Below are 13,587 nucleotides of genomic sequence, written 5' to 3'. Positions count from 1 at the left end.
AGTTCAGATCCCATCCCCAGCACCACAGGAACAAGCACTGGCATGGCCGGGCATGGTGGTGCACACCCTTAGTCCCAGCATGCGAGAGGCAGAGGCAGGGGGAGCTATGCGAGTTACGTACAGAGCAGCCAGAGCTACACAGAAACCCTGTCTTAAAAACACTGGCATGAGCACACACACACCTGTGACCCAGGAAAGGGAGGCACAGGTGGCCAGAAGCCTGGCATCAGCTTCAGGAAGAGACCCTGTCTCAAGGGACTAAGTGATAGAAAGGACAGCTGATGTCCCATCCTCCCATGTGCATGGAGTGCACGGCACATTCATTACATACACAGACGCAAAGCTTGAGAGGCCATGCCAGCCTTCACATCCCATTCACTCTGGATGATTCATAGAACAACTGCTGGGTGCCAGCGGGGAGCTCTTCCTCACCAAACCAGGAATCTGGAATGCTTCAGCTCCTTACTTCCATACCCACACTATCTCTGAAGACTGCCCATGTGAGGTCTCAGTACTAACATTGGCCAAGGGCCTACCACACGATTGGAGGTCTCTGTGTATGCACATGTGCCATGGCCTACATGTGGGGGTCAGAGGGCATTGCCAATCCTCTCTTCCCTCATTGAGGCAGGGTCTTTTTGTTTTGTATTGTTTGAGACAGGGTCTCACTATGTAACTTTATGCTTCTGTGCTGAGTACTCCAAGCTAACTGACCCATGAGCTTCCAGCTCCACCTCTCCAAAGGAATCCCGGGGCTACAGGTGTGCATCTCCTCGTCCTTTTTGAAAAAAAAATCTGGATTCCACAGATTGAACTTGGGTTGCTATGAGGCTTGTATCACAGGCACCTTTACCATCTGAGCCATCTGCCTGACCCATGGTTGGTGGGTTTTTTAACATGTTTACTGAGCCATCTGCCTGACCCATGGTTGGTGGGTTTTTTAATGTTTACCGAGCCTGCTTTGTATCAGGCCATGTGTTCCAGGTGCTGAGGTTCGATGGTGACAATGAAGTGTAAACCCAGGCCCCCTGAAGGCCTCACAATCGGGAGCCCCTGGCTTGCACCCATCTCTGCTCTCCCTGGTCTTCAGGCTCATCCTCTGTAAAGCTCTTTGCACAGTTCTGATGAGTTTGTAAGGGACTCTAAAAAGGGTGTGGTGGCACCAGGTGTAGTCTGAGTGCTTCTGTAGACTATCATTATGAATGTTCAATAAATGGAGATGGTCTCATCGTCCACCAGGATGGACAGGTCAACCAGTCTTTCCCCTGGGGTAAGATAAAACACTTTGCTGTTTAAAAGGTGATGTTGCTTAAGTATGAAGTTATACTTTTTTTGGTTTAATACTATCTGTGTGGTCTTAGGGAATTTACTTACACACCTATAAAACAGATGCAAGAGTATCTTAGGACCAGAAAGATGGCAGGTAAAGGCACTTGCCACCAAGCCTGACTACCTGAGTTCAATCTTTGGGACCCACATAATGGAGAGAACTGACTCCCACAATTGTTCTCTGATCACACGACATGGTACATAGTACACATGCCCAGAAAGAAACAACGCCGTACAGAAACATGTACAGGAATAAAATGTTAAAAATAAATAATAAGAGTACCTACTCTACAAAGACATGTTTGTGCTCTCAGCACAAAAAGACTGTCACAAGTTTGAGGCCAGCCTGATCTGTAAATTACCAGTTAAGCCAAGGCTATGAAGCAAGATTCTGTCTCTAAAAAGAAAAAAGAAAAGGTATGTCCCTCAGCCTCAGCTTGATTATGAGTTTTAATTAAATTGACAAAATGTGCTTCTACAAAAGGATAATAATTAGGTTTTATAGTTTTTTTTTGTTCGGGTGGATGTTGTTGAGGAATAAGTATATTTTTAGGTGTGTGTGTATGTGTGTGTGTGAGAGAGACAGAGACAGAGAGACAGAGAGAGGAGAGACAGAGATGGGGCTGGGGGTGTCTCATGTAGACAGGCTGGCCTGGAAACTACCTATATACTCAAAGCGGGCCTCAAACTATGTAGCAGAGGATGGCCTTGAACCCCTGATCCACCTGCCTCCACTTAACAAGTGCTGGAATCACAGGCGTACACCATGATCATGGTGATTCTTATTCTACTTTCCACACCGCTTACAAAAAGGCCAGGAGCTGTGGCCTTCTCCCATGCCAAGTCCTGGAAGACTCTTTCCTTAGCTCTGAAATGGGAAAGAGCAGAGACCCAGAAAGGTAACATTATCTGGGCCGCCCAGGAAGGAAGCCGAACGCCATCTTGGTAGAGGGCAACGACGGCAGCTTCCTGACGTCATCAGTGTGCGTGAGTGGATGTTCCAGGTTGGGGAGCGGCAGAGCAGCTGGGACTGACCGCGGAGGGCCGGGATGGGGGAGGCGGCCGTGGCGGCGGGACCCTGTCCACTCCGTGAGGACAGCTTCACACGGTTCTCGTCGCAGAGCAATGTGTACGGACTGGCAGGAGGAGCCGACGGGCGAGGGGAGTTGCTAGCCGCCACTCTTAAAGGCAAGGTGCTCGGCTTCCGCTACCAAGACCTCCGACAGAAAATCCGGCCTGTGGCCAAAGAGCTGCAATTCAACTACATCCCCGGTGCGTGGCGCTGTGGTGTCGGGGGCGGGACTGGAGTCTAAGACTGAGTTGGTCACTGTGAGGCGAGGTTGGGGTTAAAACTGGTTGGTGGAGCACGCCTTTAATCCCAGCACTGGGGAGGCTGAGGCAGGCGGATCTCTTGGGTTCAAGGCCAGCCTGGTCTACAGAGCGAGTTCCAGGATAGCCAGGGCTACACAGAGAAATCCTGTCTTGAGACAAAAACAAACGAACAAAAATACCCTCGTAATCGTCATTAGGGTCCGATCCAGGAGTCGTCAGGGCCTGAAAGTAGTTAGGGTCCAGGATTCTGCAAACAGAGAGTTTAAAAGCCTGGTACTTGGTGGTCAGAGGTCATGGTAATGGTGGTTAGGACTCCCGTAGACCCAAGGGTTTTACTACAGTGGTAGAAAATCAGTGTGATTCAGGGGTGGAGACCTGCCTGATGGGTGGTGAACTTTGAACTCTGCTCATAGTGGATGCTGAGATCGTCTCCATCGACACCTTCAACAAGTCACCCCCAAAGCGGGGCCTGGTTGTGGGCATCACATTTATAAAGGTACCTTAACACCTTCCACCTGTCCATACCCACCAAGCCTATCCCAAGTGCCCTGAATCTACTCCAAATGCCTCTCACCTCCTCTACCTTCCCTGAGGGCAGTTTCCACCCCCCAGGACTCAGGAGACAAGGGCAGTCCTTTCCTTAACATTTACTGTGACTATGAGCCTGGCTCAGAGTACAACCTGGATTCGATTGCAGGTGAGTGGAGCCTGGGGGGAGAGGGTGGACTGGGCTGGCCGGTGCTGCTGAGCTCAGCTTATGTCTTTCTGCAGAGAGCTGCTTGAATTTGGAACTCCAGTTCACACCTTTCCAGTTGTGCCATGCAGAGTAAGTGCCCACGGGCACCCGTGCCTTCCCACCTTCCTCTGAGGCTTTTGCCTTCTCGGGAAAAATAGAAAGGTTTTAATAGACCAAGGGCTGGAGACGGGTGTTGTTAGGAGCCCAAGAAGTGATGGGAAGTATAATTGGGAAGTGGGGTTTTCACGGGAGGGTAGCAGACTGGACCCCATACGCCTGCCATCACTAATCTGGTTCTGAGGGTGCTTTTCAGAGTGAATGCAGCCAAGACGACTAGGGGGGCACCACATTGTCACCTCTCAGGGAGATCATTCCAGAGAGTTCATTGAGCACCTAGAACTCAACTCCAGAAGTTCTAGATCTCTACTTCCCAGACCTGGGGTCTTTCTTTACAGTCATAAGCCCTGAGGTCACCAGATTTAAACGATGCAGTTGAGGGCTGAGGATGCAGCCCAGGCAGTCGGACACTTACTGCACAGCGCACAGGAAGCTCTGGCTTCCATCCCCAGCACCACATAAACCAGCAAGTTGCAGTGGGCACATGCTTCTAATTCTAGCATTCAGGAGGTGGGGCAGGAGGATCAGGATTTTGTTCAAGGTCATCTTTGGCTGCATAATGAGTTTAAAGCTAGCCTGAGTTATGTAGACCCTGTCTCAAAAAAAAAAAAAAAAAAAAAAAAAAAAAGAAAAGAAAAAAGAAAAAAAAGACCTTACCAAACCCAACAGCTCCGGAGAGAGAGTCTATAGAAGGACTTGTAAGGAGGTACAGTACAGAGCATCTAAAATCGTTAGGTTCTAGAACCCCAAAGCATGTGGGTTCTACTCCAGGAATTCAGAAATCCACTGGTAACAGGGATTGGCAACATTTTGGGGGGGGCATTTTTTTTTCTGTCAAGACCCAGTTAGTAAATGCTAAGTTTCGAGGGTCATTTAATTAGTATCACCACTACACTGTTCTGCCACTGAAGCAAGTAAATGGCAGTTGACACTGTGGATGACTGGCTAGGGTTGTGCCAGTAAAACTTTATTTATAAAAAGTATTTAGTGAGTTGGATTTGGTTTATAGGTTCCTAGTAGCCAACCTCTCTGGTCTTGCAGGTAAGAGTTATAAAAATGAAGCTGGGGAGGGGGAGGTGCATGCATGTGCTTATGCAAGTATGTACTGGTGTACATGCATGTGTGTGCATACCTTACTATGAATCAAAACCTCACTGTGTGGCCCAGGACAGCCTTGAACTTGAAATTCCCCCACCTTAGCCTTCCCAGTGCTGGGATTACAGGCAAGCATTACCCTGCCAGATTTGGAATCTAGAAGATTCCAGATGTCAGGATTTGCATGATTTGAGATAATCAGGGTGGAGATTTCTAACGGTTCTGGTCTACCAAAGGAGACAAAAAATAGGGCTTCAGAATCCTGGGAGTCCACAGGGAAGAGGTTCCAGTGCTGTGATTCCCTGTTGTTACTTGCTTGCTGGGTGTCTTGTTTTGTTTCCTTCTGACAGTCCATGTAGCCCTGGCTGTCTTAGAACTCCCTCTGTAGACCAGGATGGCTTGAACTCACAGAGACCCACCTGCCTCTGCCTCCTGAGCCCTGAGATAGATTCTTTTATATTTACTTGTGTGCAAGAGGGTCCCACGGCACACTCAGTGGGTGGAGGTCAGAGAACAACCCTCGGGAGTCGGGGCTCACCTTCCTCTTGTGGTCCTGGGGATTGAATCCAAGTCATCCTGGATTGCCTTTACCCACTGAGCCACCTCATCAACCCTTGCTGTGAAGTTTCCCAGGCTCATTCTCGAGGACCCTTCCTTATTCCTAGAGTGACGATCCTAGCCGTTGGGGGCTGTCAGTACAGGCCTCCCAGTACCTGCCCTTGGCTGCCCTGAGATTCTGACGTTGTGGAACTCAAGGGTTGGTGTGCAGAAGTCTGCAGAGCACCAAGCCATGCATCGGGCATCTGGGTCTCTGGATGTTAGGGTTCTTGCTGGCCAAGTGTTTTGTTTTTGTTTTGTTTTACAAACACACATTTCAGGCTGGGTGTGGGAGGATCGGGAGTTCAAGGGCAGCTGTGGCTACCTGGTGAGTTCAACACCAGCCTGGGGTACCTGAAACCCTATCTCAAAATAAATTGACAGTGGCATTTCTAAATCCCTGGAAGAAGTCAACCCCACTCAGGTCCTAGCACATTCTAGATTTCTCTGCTTTCAGAGTCCAGGTTGGGGACCAGCTGGAGACCGTCTTTCTCCTGAGTGGGAATGATCCAGCCATTCATCTCTACAAGGAGGTGAGGTGGGCAGGCTTGGCAGAGTCTGGCTGGGATCCCCACTGCGGTGATGGCCTGTGTGTGTAGGAGGCTCCTGACTGGGGTGGGTCTCGTTCCCCCAGGACGAGGAACTACATCAGTTTGAGGAGCAGCCCGTGGAAAACCTCTTCCCAGAGCTCACGGACCTGACCAGTAGGTAGGAGGGGACCCCACCCACCCACCACGCACCCAAAGAAAGGACCAGGGCACTGACTACAGAGAAGCCGGATAGAGCAGGCCGCCCTCTAGTACAATACATAGCAGGGGTGATGTTAGAGAAAGCAGGAAGCATGTTGGGGTGTTGCTCACTTAGTAGAACGTTTGTCTAGCACGCTCAAAGCTCTAGGTTCCATAATCCAGACCACCACAAAATCCAGGCACGATAGCACACACCTGTAACCCCAGCACTCAGGCGGTAGAGACAGGAGGGTCAGGAATTCAAATTCATCTTTGACTGTATGAGTTTGAAGCTAGCTTGGGATTCCTGAGATCCAGTCTTTAAAAAAAAAAGCAACTAGGTAGCATGTTCTTGGGTTGCAACAGGATCTCAAGAATATTACTCATGGGTGGGTGTCCCCAGAGCAAGCAGAATGTGGCTCAGTGAGCATGTGTGGTAGTGACTGGCCCCCAAGAGAATCAGCCTGCAGAGTCCGGATGCTTCAGGATGGGGCTAGGTGCTCCTGGGAAGCAGAGGTGGGGCTCTGGGATATCTACCTGTCTGTCCATCCATCCATCCATCATCCTTCCTCCCGCCAGTGTCCTCTGGCTTGATGTCCACAACCTGCCTGGCTCATCCCGGCGCCTCTCAGCTCTAGGCTGCCAGAGTGGTTATGTGCGTGTGGCTCACGTAGACCAGAAGAGTCGAGGTAAGGGTCAGGCCTGGGGTGGGGACAAGCCCAGGGATGGGGACGGGTCCCTGAGTCCCTGCTCTCCACACAGAGATCTTGCAGACATGGACAGTCCTGCAGGACGGGCCCATCTCCCGAGTGATCGTGTTCAGCCTGTCAAGCCCCGATGGTGAGCTCTTTGCTCCAGGCTTGGAGTCTGGAGAGTGGACTCTGCAGGCTCAGCTTCCCCCACCCTAAGAATCCTCACGCTCCTCCTCGCAACCCCTCCAGCCTGTAAGCTGTGCCACAGATTGGACTCCGATCATTTCTTTGAGCATCCAACCTCATTCTCCCCACTGTGGTCTAGCCTTGGACTTTTTCTCTACTTTGTGGTCTAACCTTCATCCCTCATATCATCCTACACTGGCTCCCCTGACCCCAGCCTTCTTGCTCCCTTTGGACTGAGAACTGTTCTGTCAGCCACGGTCCCACCCCATTCCCAGGGGCCAGTTTCTTCCTGCTCCTTGACCTTGGTCTGCTCTTTACTGACATTCACCTCGACCTGCCCTTTGCCTTCTAAACAGGGGCTCCTCCCTCCCCCCATCCTCACACTGTGGTCTAACCTTAGACTCCAACTCCGATCTAACCTTTGTCTCTCCTGTTGTGTTCTAACTTCAGACTTTTTTTTTTCTCTCTTTTTAAATATTCGCCTAACACCTGTCTAATGTCTTGACCACAGGCATTTCATAGTCCAGCCTCTAACCCTCCCTGTGAGGCACAATCTTGGGTCCTTGTCCTGAGGTCTAGCCTTCATTCCTCACTGCAGGAGGGAAGGGGATAAGGACGAGCCTGTCCCCATAGTCCCTCCGACTCTTACCTCCTCCTCCGCAGCAACCGAGGCCAGCCCACAGCAGGAAGGATACAGTCTGCTTGTTGCCAGCATGTTGGAACCTGCTGTGGTGTACTGGTGAGGACACCTGGAGCTCCTGGGTGCAGCTGAACCTCGTGCCTCTGTGGTGTGGTCTTACATGGTCAACCCCTCGGGGCGGGTAGGGTCCGGAGAGGTGCTGTGAGCGGGGAGGAGGAGGTGGGAGCGCTCACACCTGGAGCTTGTACAGAGTTTGTTAAGGGTGGCTGTGTCTTCCCACCCTTAAAGGTACCAATACCCCTGGCATGGGTGGACCAGGGGCGCCAGCAGACCCTCAGTTGGGAAGGCCTAGACATGCAGGGCTGGGCAGTTTCTGTGATGCCAATATTTCCACCATCTTGGATTTTTAAGCGCCCCCGCCCCCAGATTGTGAGATTGTAATGCTAAAATAAGACAGTCCGCTTCGGGTGTGTTGAGGGTGAGGGTGAGACACTATCTCATGAAGTCAAGGCTGCCCTCCAACTACGTAGCTCAGGGTGACTTTGAATTCTCCATCCTCCTGCCTCTGCCACCTGAGTACTGGGATTACAGGCGTGCAGGACCACACCCAGTTTATGTGGTGCTGGATTAAACCCGGGGCTTCATTCATGGGTTTACCAACTCGACTCCGTCCCCAGCCCGCCCACCCCACCCCTCCCGCTCCACCTTCCCCCTCACTCAAGTATGAGCATACGCGTGGGCATGCACCTCCCATCATCAGCTCTGGCACACTCCGGCTTGGGGGTGAGAATGGCGAAGCAAGCGCAGAGTTCCCCGTGCCCCGTAAGGCACCAAGTGCTTTAGTGAGGGACCAGGGCACCCGTGTCTCCAGGGACCACCGTGGGGGTGTGCATCTGGGAGCACAGTGGGCACCCAGGACTGGGGTCTACAGGATGCACGGGAGGCCATCCACTGGCGTGGCGGGTTGGCCCTGTGTGGGGACTTCCAAGTTATACACATTGAAACGAAGGTGCACAGCTCCAGGGAAGCGGGTCTGGACCTCAGGGGAAGCCAGTCGGGCATCACCTACAGTCTGGAACCAAGGGCGACAGGGCCCTGCCCTCTGACCTTGGCTTACCCCCGCCCCATGTTCAGGGACCTTCTGAAGCGCGGCCTGGAAGACCAGCTTCTCCTGCCCAGCAGTGACCAGTTTGACAGTGTCCTCTGTGGCCTGGTCACTGATGTGGACCTGGATGGACAGCCAGAAGTCCTGGTGGCCACCTATGGACAGGTGGGTCTTGAGATGAGCCCGTCACTCATCTGTGTCCCCTCGGTGACCGTCCTCAGCCTGCGTGACCTCGACACCTCTGCCCACAGGAGCTGCTCTGCTATAAGTACCACGGGCTGCCGGCGGCCAGCAGAGGCTTCCGCCTGCTGTGGCGTAGGACCTTCGCCAGCCCCCTGCTGGCCATGGCCCACGTGGACCTGACTGGGGATGGGCTGCGAGAACTGGCTGTGGTGTCTCTGAAAGGGGTGCACATCCTCCAGGTACCAGCCTTTACTTGTTTACTTGTAGGAGAAAAGCTCTACCACTGATCCACACCCCCAGCCCCTCAATGGGGGATTCTAGGCAGGGGCTCTACCACTGAGCCACACTCCCAGCCCCTCACTGAGGGGTTCTCAGTAGATATTCTTGTTGAGCTAACCCCCAGCTCTTGGTTTTTTGAGACAGGCTTTCACTCTAGCCCAGAAGACCTTGAGTTTGCAATCCTCCTGCCTCAGCCTCTGTAGTTGGGACTACAGGCCGTGCTGTCTGGCTGTGCTACGTGCTCTATTCTTTACTCTCACCTGAGGCCCGTGGTCTCCAGGCGTTTCTTCCAATCCTATTGGTCAGTCATTCCCAAGGGCTAGCCTCCGATCTGCCCGTCACTGGGCTGGTCTTGATCTCCAGTTTACTGGGTGTCTCTGTCTGGATACAGCCTACCCTTCCCACCACAGCCTGCTTTCCCCATCTTCCCTTGGTAATATAGTCTGGTCCCCAGCTCACTGGTCAGTTTCTGACTTCTCCATCACTCTTGAGTGCCTGAGCGTGTGTGTGTGTGTGTGTGTGTGTGTGTGTGTGTGTGTGTGTGTGTGTGTGTGTGAAGGCCAGGGAGGATTTCAGGTGTGTGTGTGTGTGTGTGTGTGTGTGTGTGTGTGTGTGTGTGTGTGCGTGTGCGTGCATGCGCGTGCGTCCGTACGTGTGTGCATGTGTGCGTGTGAAGGCCAGGGAAAATTTCAGGTGTGTGTGTGTGTGTGTGCATGCATGTGTGCATGTGAAGGCCAGGGAGGATTTGGGGGGGGGTGTGCATGTGAAGGCCACGGAGGATTTCAGGGTGTGTGTGTGTGTGTGTGTGTGTGTGTGTGTGTGTGCGCGCGTGCGTGCGTGCGTGCGTGCGTGCGTGCGTGCATGTGTGCATGTGAAGGCCAGGGAGGATTTCAGGGGTGTGTGTGTGTGTGTGTGGTGTGTGTGTGTGTGTGTGAAGGCCAGGGAGGATTTCAGGGGTGTGTGTGTGTGTGTGCATGCATGTGTGCATGTGAAGGCCAGGGAGGATTTCAGGGGTGTGTGTGTGTGTGTGTGTGTGTGTGTGTGTGTGTGTGAGTGAAGGCCAGGGAGGATTTCAGGTGTGTGTGTGTGTGTGTGCATGCATGTGTGCATATGAAGGCCAGGGAGGATTTTAGGTGTGTGTGTGTGGGTGTGTGTGTGTGAAGGCCAAGGAGGATTTCAGGGGTCCTGCTCTCCTCTATCTTACTCTCTTGAGGTGGAGTCTCTTACTGGACCTTGAGCTAGGCTGGCAGCTCACAAACACCAGGGGAGCTTCTCTGAGGTCTAACCTCAACTTCTGCTTCCCATTTCTACGTGGTCCTTGCCCTGTTGATCTCACCTTTGTCCTTTCCACTGTGGTCTAACCTCAGCTTCTCTAAATAGTTTAACCTCAGATATCCCTTAATGTCATTTGTCATTTTGCTCCGTCTGCTGCTCCCGCTGATTACTTTTGTATTCCTTCCTTCCCTCTCTCTCTCCACTTACTTGTTTTTGTGTCTGGTACTTGGTATCAAACCCACTGTGTCCTCCCAGCTTGTAGATCTAGGAGGTTGAGTCATTCTGCGTAGCCAAGGCCGTCCCAGAATTCACGATCCTTCTGCTTTGTCGACGATCACACCCTGCCAAGCGCTTCTCCTGATTTCCCATCTCAGCTCTTTCCACTTAGGTCTAAGCTTTGCCTCTCCCACAGCAAACCGACCCAAGCCCCTCCCCCTGAGCCTGGCCTCCACTTCCACCTGGGAGACCCGTTCTCACCCCACACCCGGTGCTCTGCCCTCCTGCTCTGCCCTCCTGCTGTGGCTGAGCCCCTGGCCCCCCAGTGTGGTCTAACGTGTGCCCCTCCTTTTCTGTCCCCACAGCACAGCCTGATCCAGGCCTCTGAGCTGGTCTTGACCAGGCTTCGTCGTCAAGTGGAGCAGAGGAAACATCAGCAGGGCCTTGGGGACAGAGTGGGTCCCAGGCCTGAGGAACCCCCAGTCTCCTGAGCAGCCCCCCCCTCCCCCTGCTTCTCAGGCAGGCCTGGGCATTTCATGTCTGTCGTTGATGTGGGGGAAGCATCTCAGAAAAGGAGTGCTCCCCTCAGACTCCCCAGAGGGGGATGCTGCGAGTCCCTGGCCCATCCTGGTGTGCTGTGTGACCCTCGCTGATCACCCCTCCCTGAGCCATTTGAAGAGGGATGGTCTCAGCAACCCCCTGCAGTCCCATCAGGTGTTGGTCCCCTGAAGACTATTTATACATGCAGAGCAACAAAGCTGTCCTGGCTGTCTTCATTTCCTTTGCCTGGCAAGCATCTATTGAGCACTACTGTATGCCAAGTTCTCCTGAATTCACTCCCAAAGAACTGAAGAGGGAACTCCACAGCGAGAGTCCAGGAGTAGACCCAGAGGAAAGAGGAAGGCACGATGAGGGGGTGGGGCCGGTTTGCATTTCTGAGAGCTCTGGGGCCTTTCTCTGCACCGTTGAGCGAAACTCAGGAAGTACAGTGTCAGACAAATGCCACCGAGGCCACCCGGAGCCAGACAGGGGCTTCTGGGTTCATTGTCTCCAGCGAGGATGAATAGGGAACCACAGATGCGGCATCAGCAGTGGCCGGGAAGTGAGGACGCTGACCAGGAGGGAGACCCATGGAGACTGAGGGAATCTTTGGGGATTTGGGCTGCTTTTTGGCATCTCCGGTTAAGCAGTAAGGGGTCTGCAGACTCCCTCAGCCCAGGGGTTGTCCTGATCATGTTAATGGTCCAGTCGGGAGGAAGTCTCGACAGAAAAGTGATTGGACTGGACAAGAACCAAGGCCAGCTTCTAGCAGACTGTCATCGAGCATAGATTCTGGTAAGAGGTGTCCAAGACAGACCAAAGCAGACCCCAAGAGATGCCATGCTGAAGCGGGTACTGGGTACAGCATAGCTAAACCGCCCAGGAGGCGCAGGACAAGGACAGCCACCGCCCCATGGTCCCAACAGAGTCTCCAGCCCAGGGCCCAGAGGAAGGTAGCTGACAGGAAGTGTTGCCTTCCCAACCCCAGACCAGGAATAGAATTGTGATCCGTGGTTTGGCGAGTTTCAGAGCGAATCCAGGCTGGGGGTGGGGCTTGGGCGGGACACCTGCTTCCGTGGGGGCGCATGTGTTTGTGGGGTAGGGTAGGTGCCAGTCACTCCCGCCAGAGAAGCCCACCTGTGAATCTGACCCCCCTCCCTCACTACAAAGGTGCAGCCTCCGGGACTCGGAAGATCAGATACCAAGTTTCCAACTCCCCGGGCTCCAAGCTCTAGGAGAAGCCAGGCCCCGGTGTGGGAAGCTGCAGGGAGCTGGAGCTCCCCCATCCTGGCAGCAGGCCCAAGAGAGTCCCGCCAGGGCTGGCAGTGGGCACCGGCTCCTGGCAGGGGCAGCCTTCTCTCCCTGCTACACGTTTTGTGCCCAGCATCCAGCACCTGTCACCTGTCCTTTGGAGGGAGGGAGCCCGGAGAGGGCTTGGGAGGGTAGTGATGGTGCGGGCATGTACAGGTTATGCACTCTGCGGGCATGTGCATGTATGCGCACAGCTAGTTGTGTTCAGCCACCTGTAGGCTTGGGAATTCGTCTTCAGGACCCCAGGACACTTGGCTCAGGACTTTGCAGTTTGAGGGGGAAGCTGAGACAGGGTCTCGTGTAGCTCAGGCTGGCCTCTAGCCAAGGGTGACATTCAACTCCTCACCCTCCCACCTCTGCCTCTCGATGGCCAGGACTGCAGCGTGCACCACCATGCCTCGTTGTCACAGTACTGAGGGTGGAACCCAGGGCTTGGTGCACGTTAGGCAAGCTTTCTACCGACGGGTCCACATCTTCAACGCCCACCCCCGCCCCCAAATCGTTTTGTTTTAGGTCTAGGTCTTGCTATGAGGATGGCTTGGAGCTCAACCATCCTCCTGCCTCACTCAGCCTTCCAAGTGCTGGGATCGGAAATGTGTGTCACCACACCAGGTGGCCTTGATCCTTCCTACCATGTCCACAGCCCCGAAGCAGTGCGCGGTTAAGGATACAGAGCCGGAAGCCACACTCTTAATACCTGCTGCCTCAGTTTCCCCACCTCTGAAATGGTGAAGTGGAGCTGATAACATCTACGTCTGAGGGTTGTTAGAGTGCTTTGGCGGGGTGGGGGCCTTGGGAGTAGTTCTCATCGTACCTGGGCACTCTGGCGGCAGCTCCCTGCCTTCTGTGAGGTGCCCTGAGCAAGCTGAGCCTGTGAACTTGGAAGAGCTGCCGCCTGCCCAACATTCCTGCCCCCCTCCCCCAGGTCTGCCAGCCTGTGGCTATTTGTAGCGATGACTGCATCCCTGGGCCCTTGTATGGACGGGATGCTGCCCATGTGTAATCAGAAGGGGGGACAGGGATGACGCAGACAGGTGCACACACTTGAGCCCTCCGGCGCTGTCCTCGGCCTCTAGTGCTGAACCCCGAGACTGGGGCAACCTGCAGCCCCACTGTCAGGCCCCTCCCCCGCCCCCTAGCCCCCTTGGCCACGCCCCTTCCCGGGCTCCTCCCTCCCGCTCTCTTGCAAGGACGCCTCCCAGCTCTGCGGCCCCGCCCCCAGCTCC

The 13,587-nt window shown here is 53.8% G+C and overlaps 1 protein-coding gene across 1 annotated transcript; it reads left to right on the top strand.

The window, feature by feature from the left end:
- Nucleotides 1-2,300: 2,300 nt before the first annotated feature.
- Kptn (kaptin, actin binding protein) lies at nucleotides 2,301-11,267 on the top strand. The gene is made up of 12 exons (XM_028854911.2): nucleotides 2,301-2,601; nucleotides 3,075-3,157; nucleotides 3,274-3,358; nucleotides 3,433-3,487; nucleotides 5,664-5,739; nucleotides 5,841-5,914; nucleotides 6,514-6,623; nucleotides 6,697-6,774; nucleotides 7,476-7,551; nucleotides 8,587-8,722; nucleotides 8,809-8,979; nucleotides 10,876-11,267. The coding sequence occupies exons 1-12, from the start codon at nucleotides 2,379-2,381 to the stop codon at nucleotides 10,999-11,001; spliced, it is 1,293 nt and encodes a 430-aa protein (XP_028710744.1). The 5' UTR covers nucleotides 2,301-2,378; the 3' UTR covers nucleotides 11,002-11,267.
- The last annotated feature ends 2,320 nt before the right edge of the window (nucleotides 11,268-13,587 follow it).

Source organism: Peromyscus leucopus, chromosome 1 (assembly GCF_004664715.2).
Source record: "Peromyscus leucopus breed LL Stock chromosome 1, UCI_PerLeu_2.1, whole genome shotgun sequence".
Classification (NCBI taxonomy): Eukaryota; Metazoa; Chordata; class Mammalia; order Rodentia; family Cricetidae; genus Peromyscus; species Peromyscus leucopus.
The sequence above is the reverse complement of the archived record's forward strand: the minus strand, read 5'-3'. Positions and strand labels throughout refer to the sequence as shown.

Bases quoted from the DNA above. Each gene is read 5' to 3' on its own strand.
- Kptn (XM_028854911.2), top strand. From the start codon at position 2,379: ATGGGGGAGGCGGCCGTGGCGGCGGGACCCTGTCCACTCCGTGAGGAC. The intron at 5,915-6,513 runs GTAGGAGGGGAC...TCCTCCCGCCAG, and splicing joins CTCACGGACCTGACCAGTAG to TGTCCTCTGGCTTGATGTCC. The intron at 8,980-10,875 runs GTACCAGCCTTT...CTGTCCCCACAG, and splicing joins AAGGGGTGCACATCCTCCAG to CACAGCCTGATCCAGGCCTC.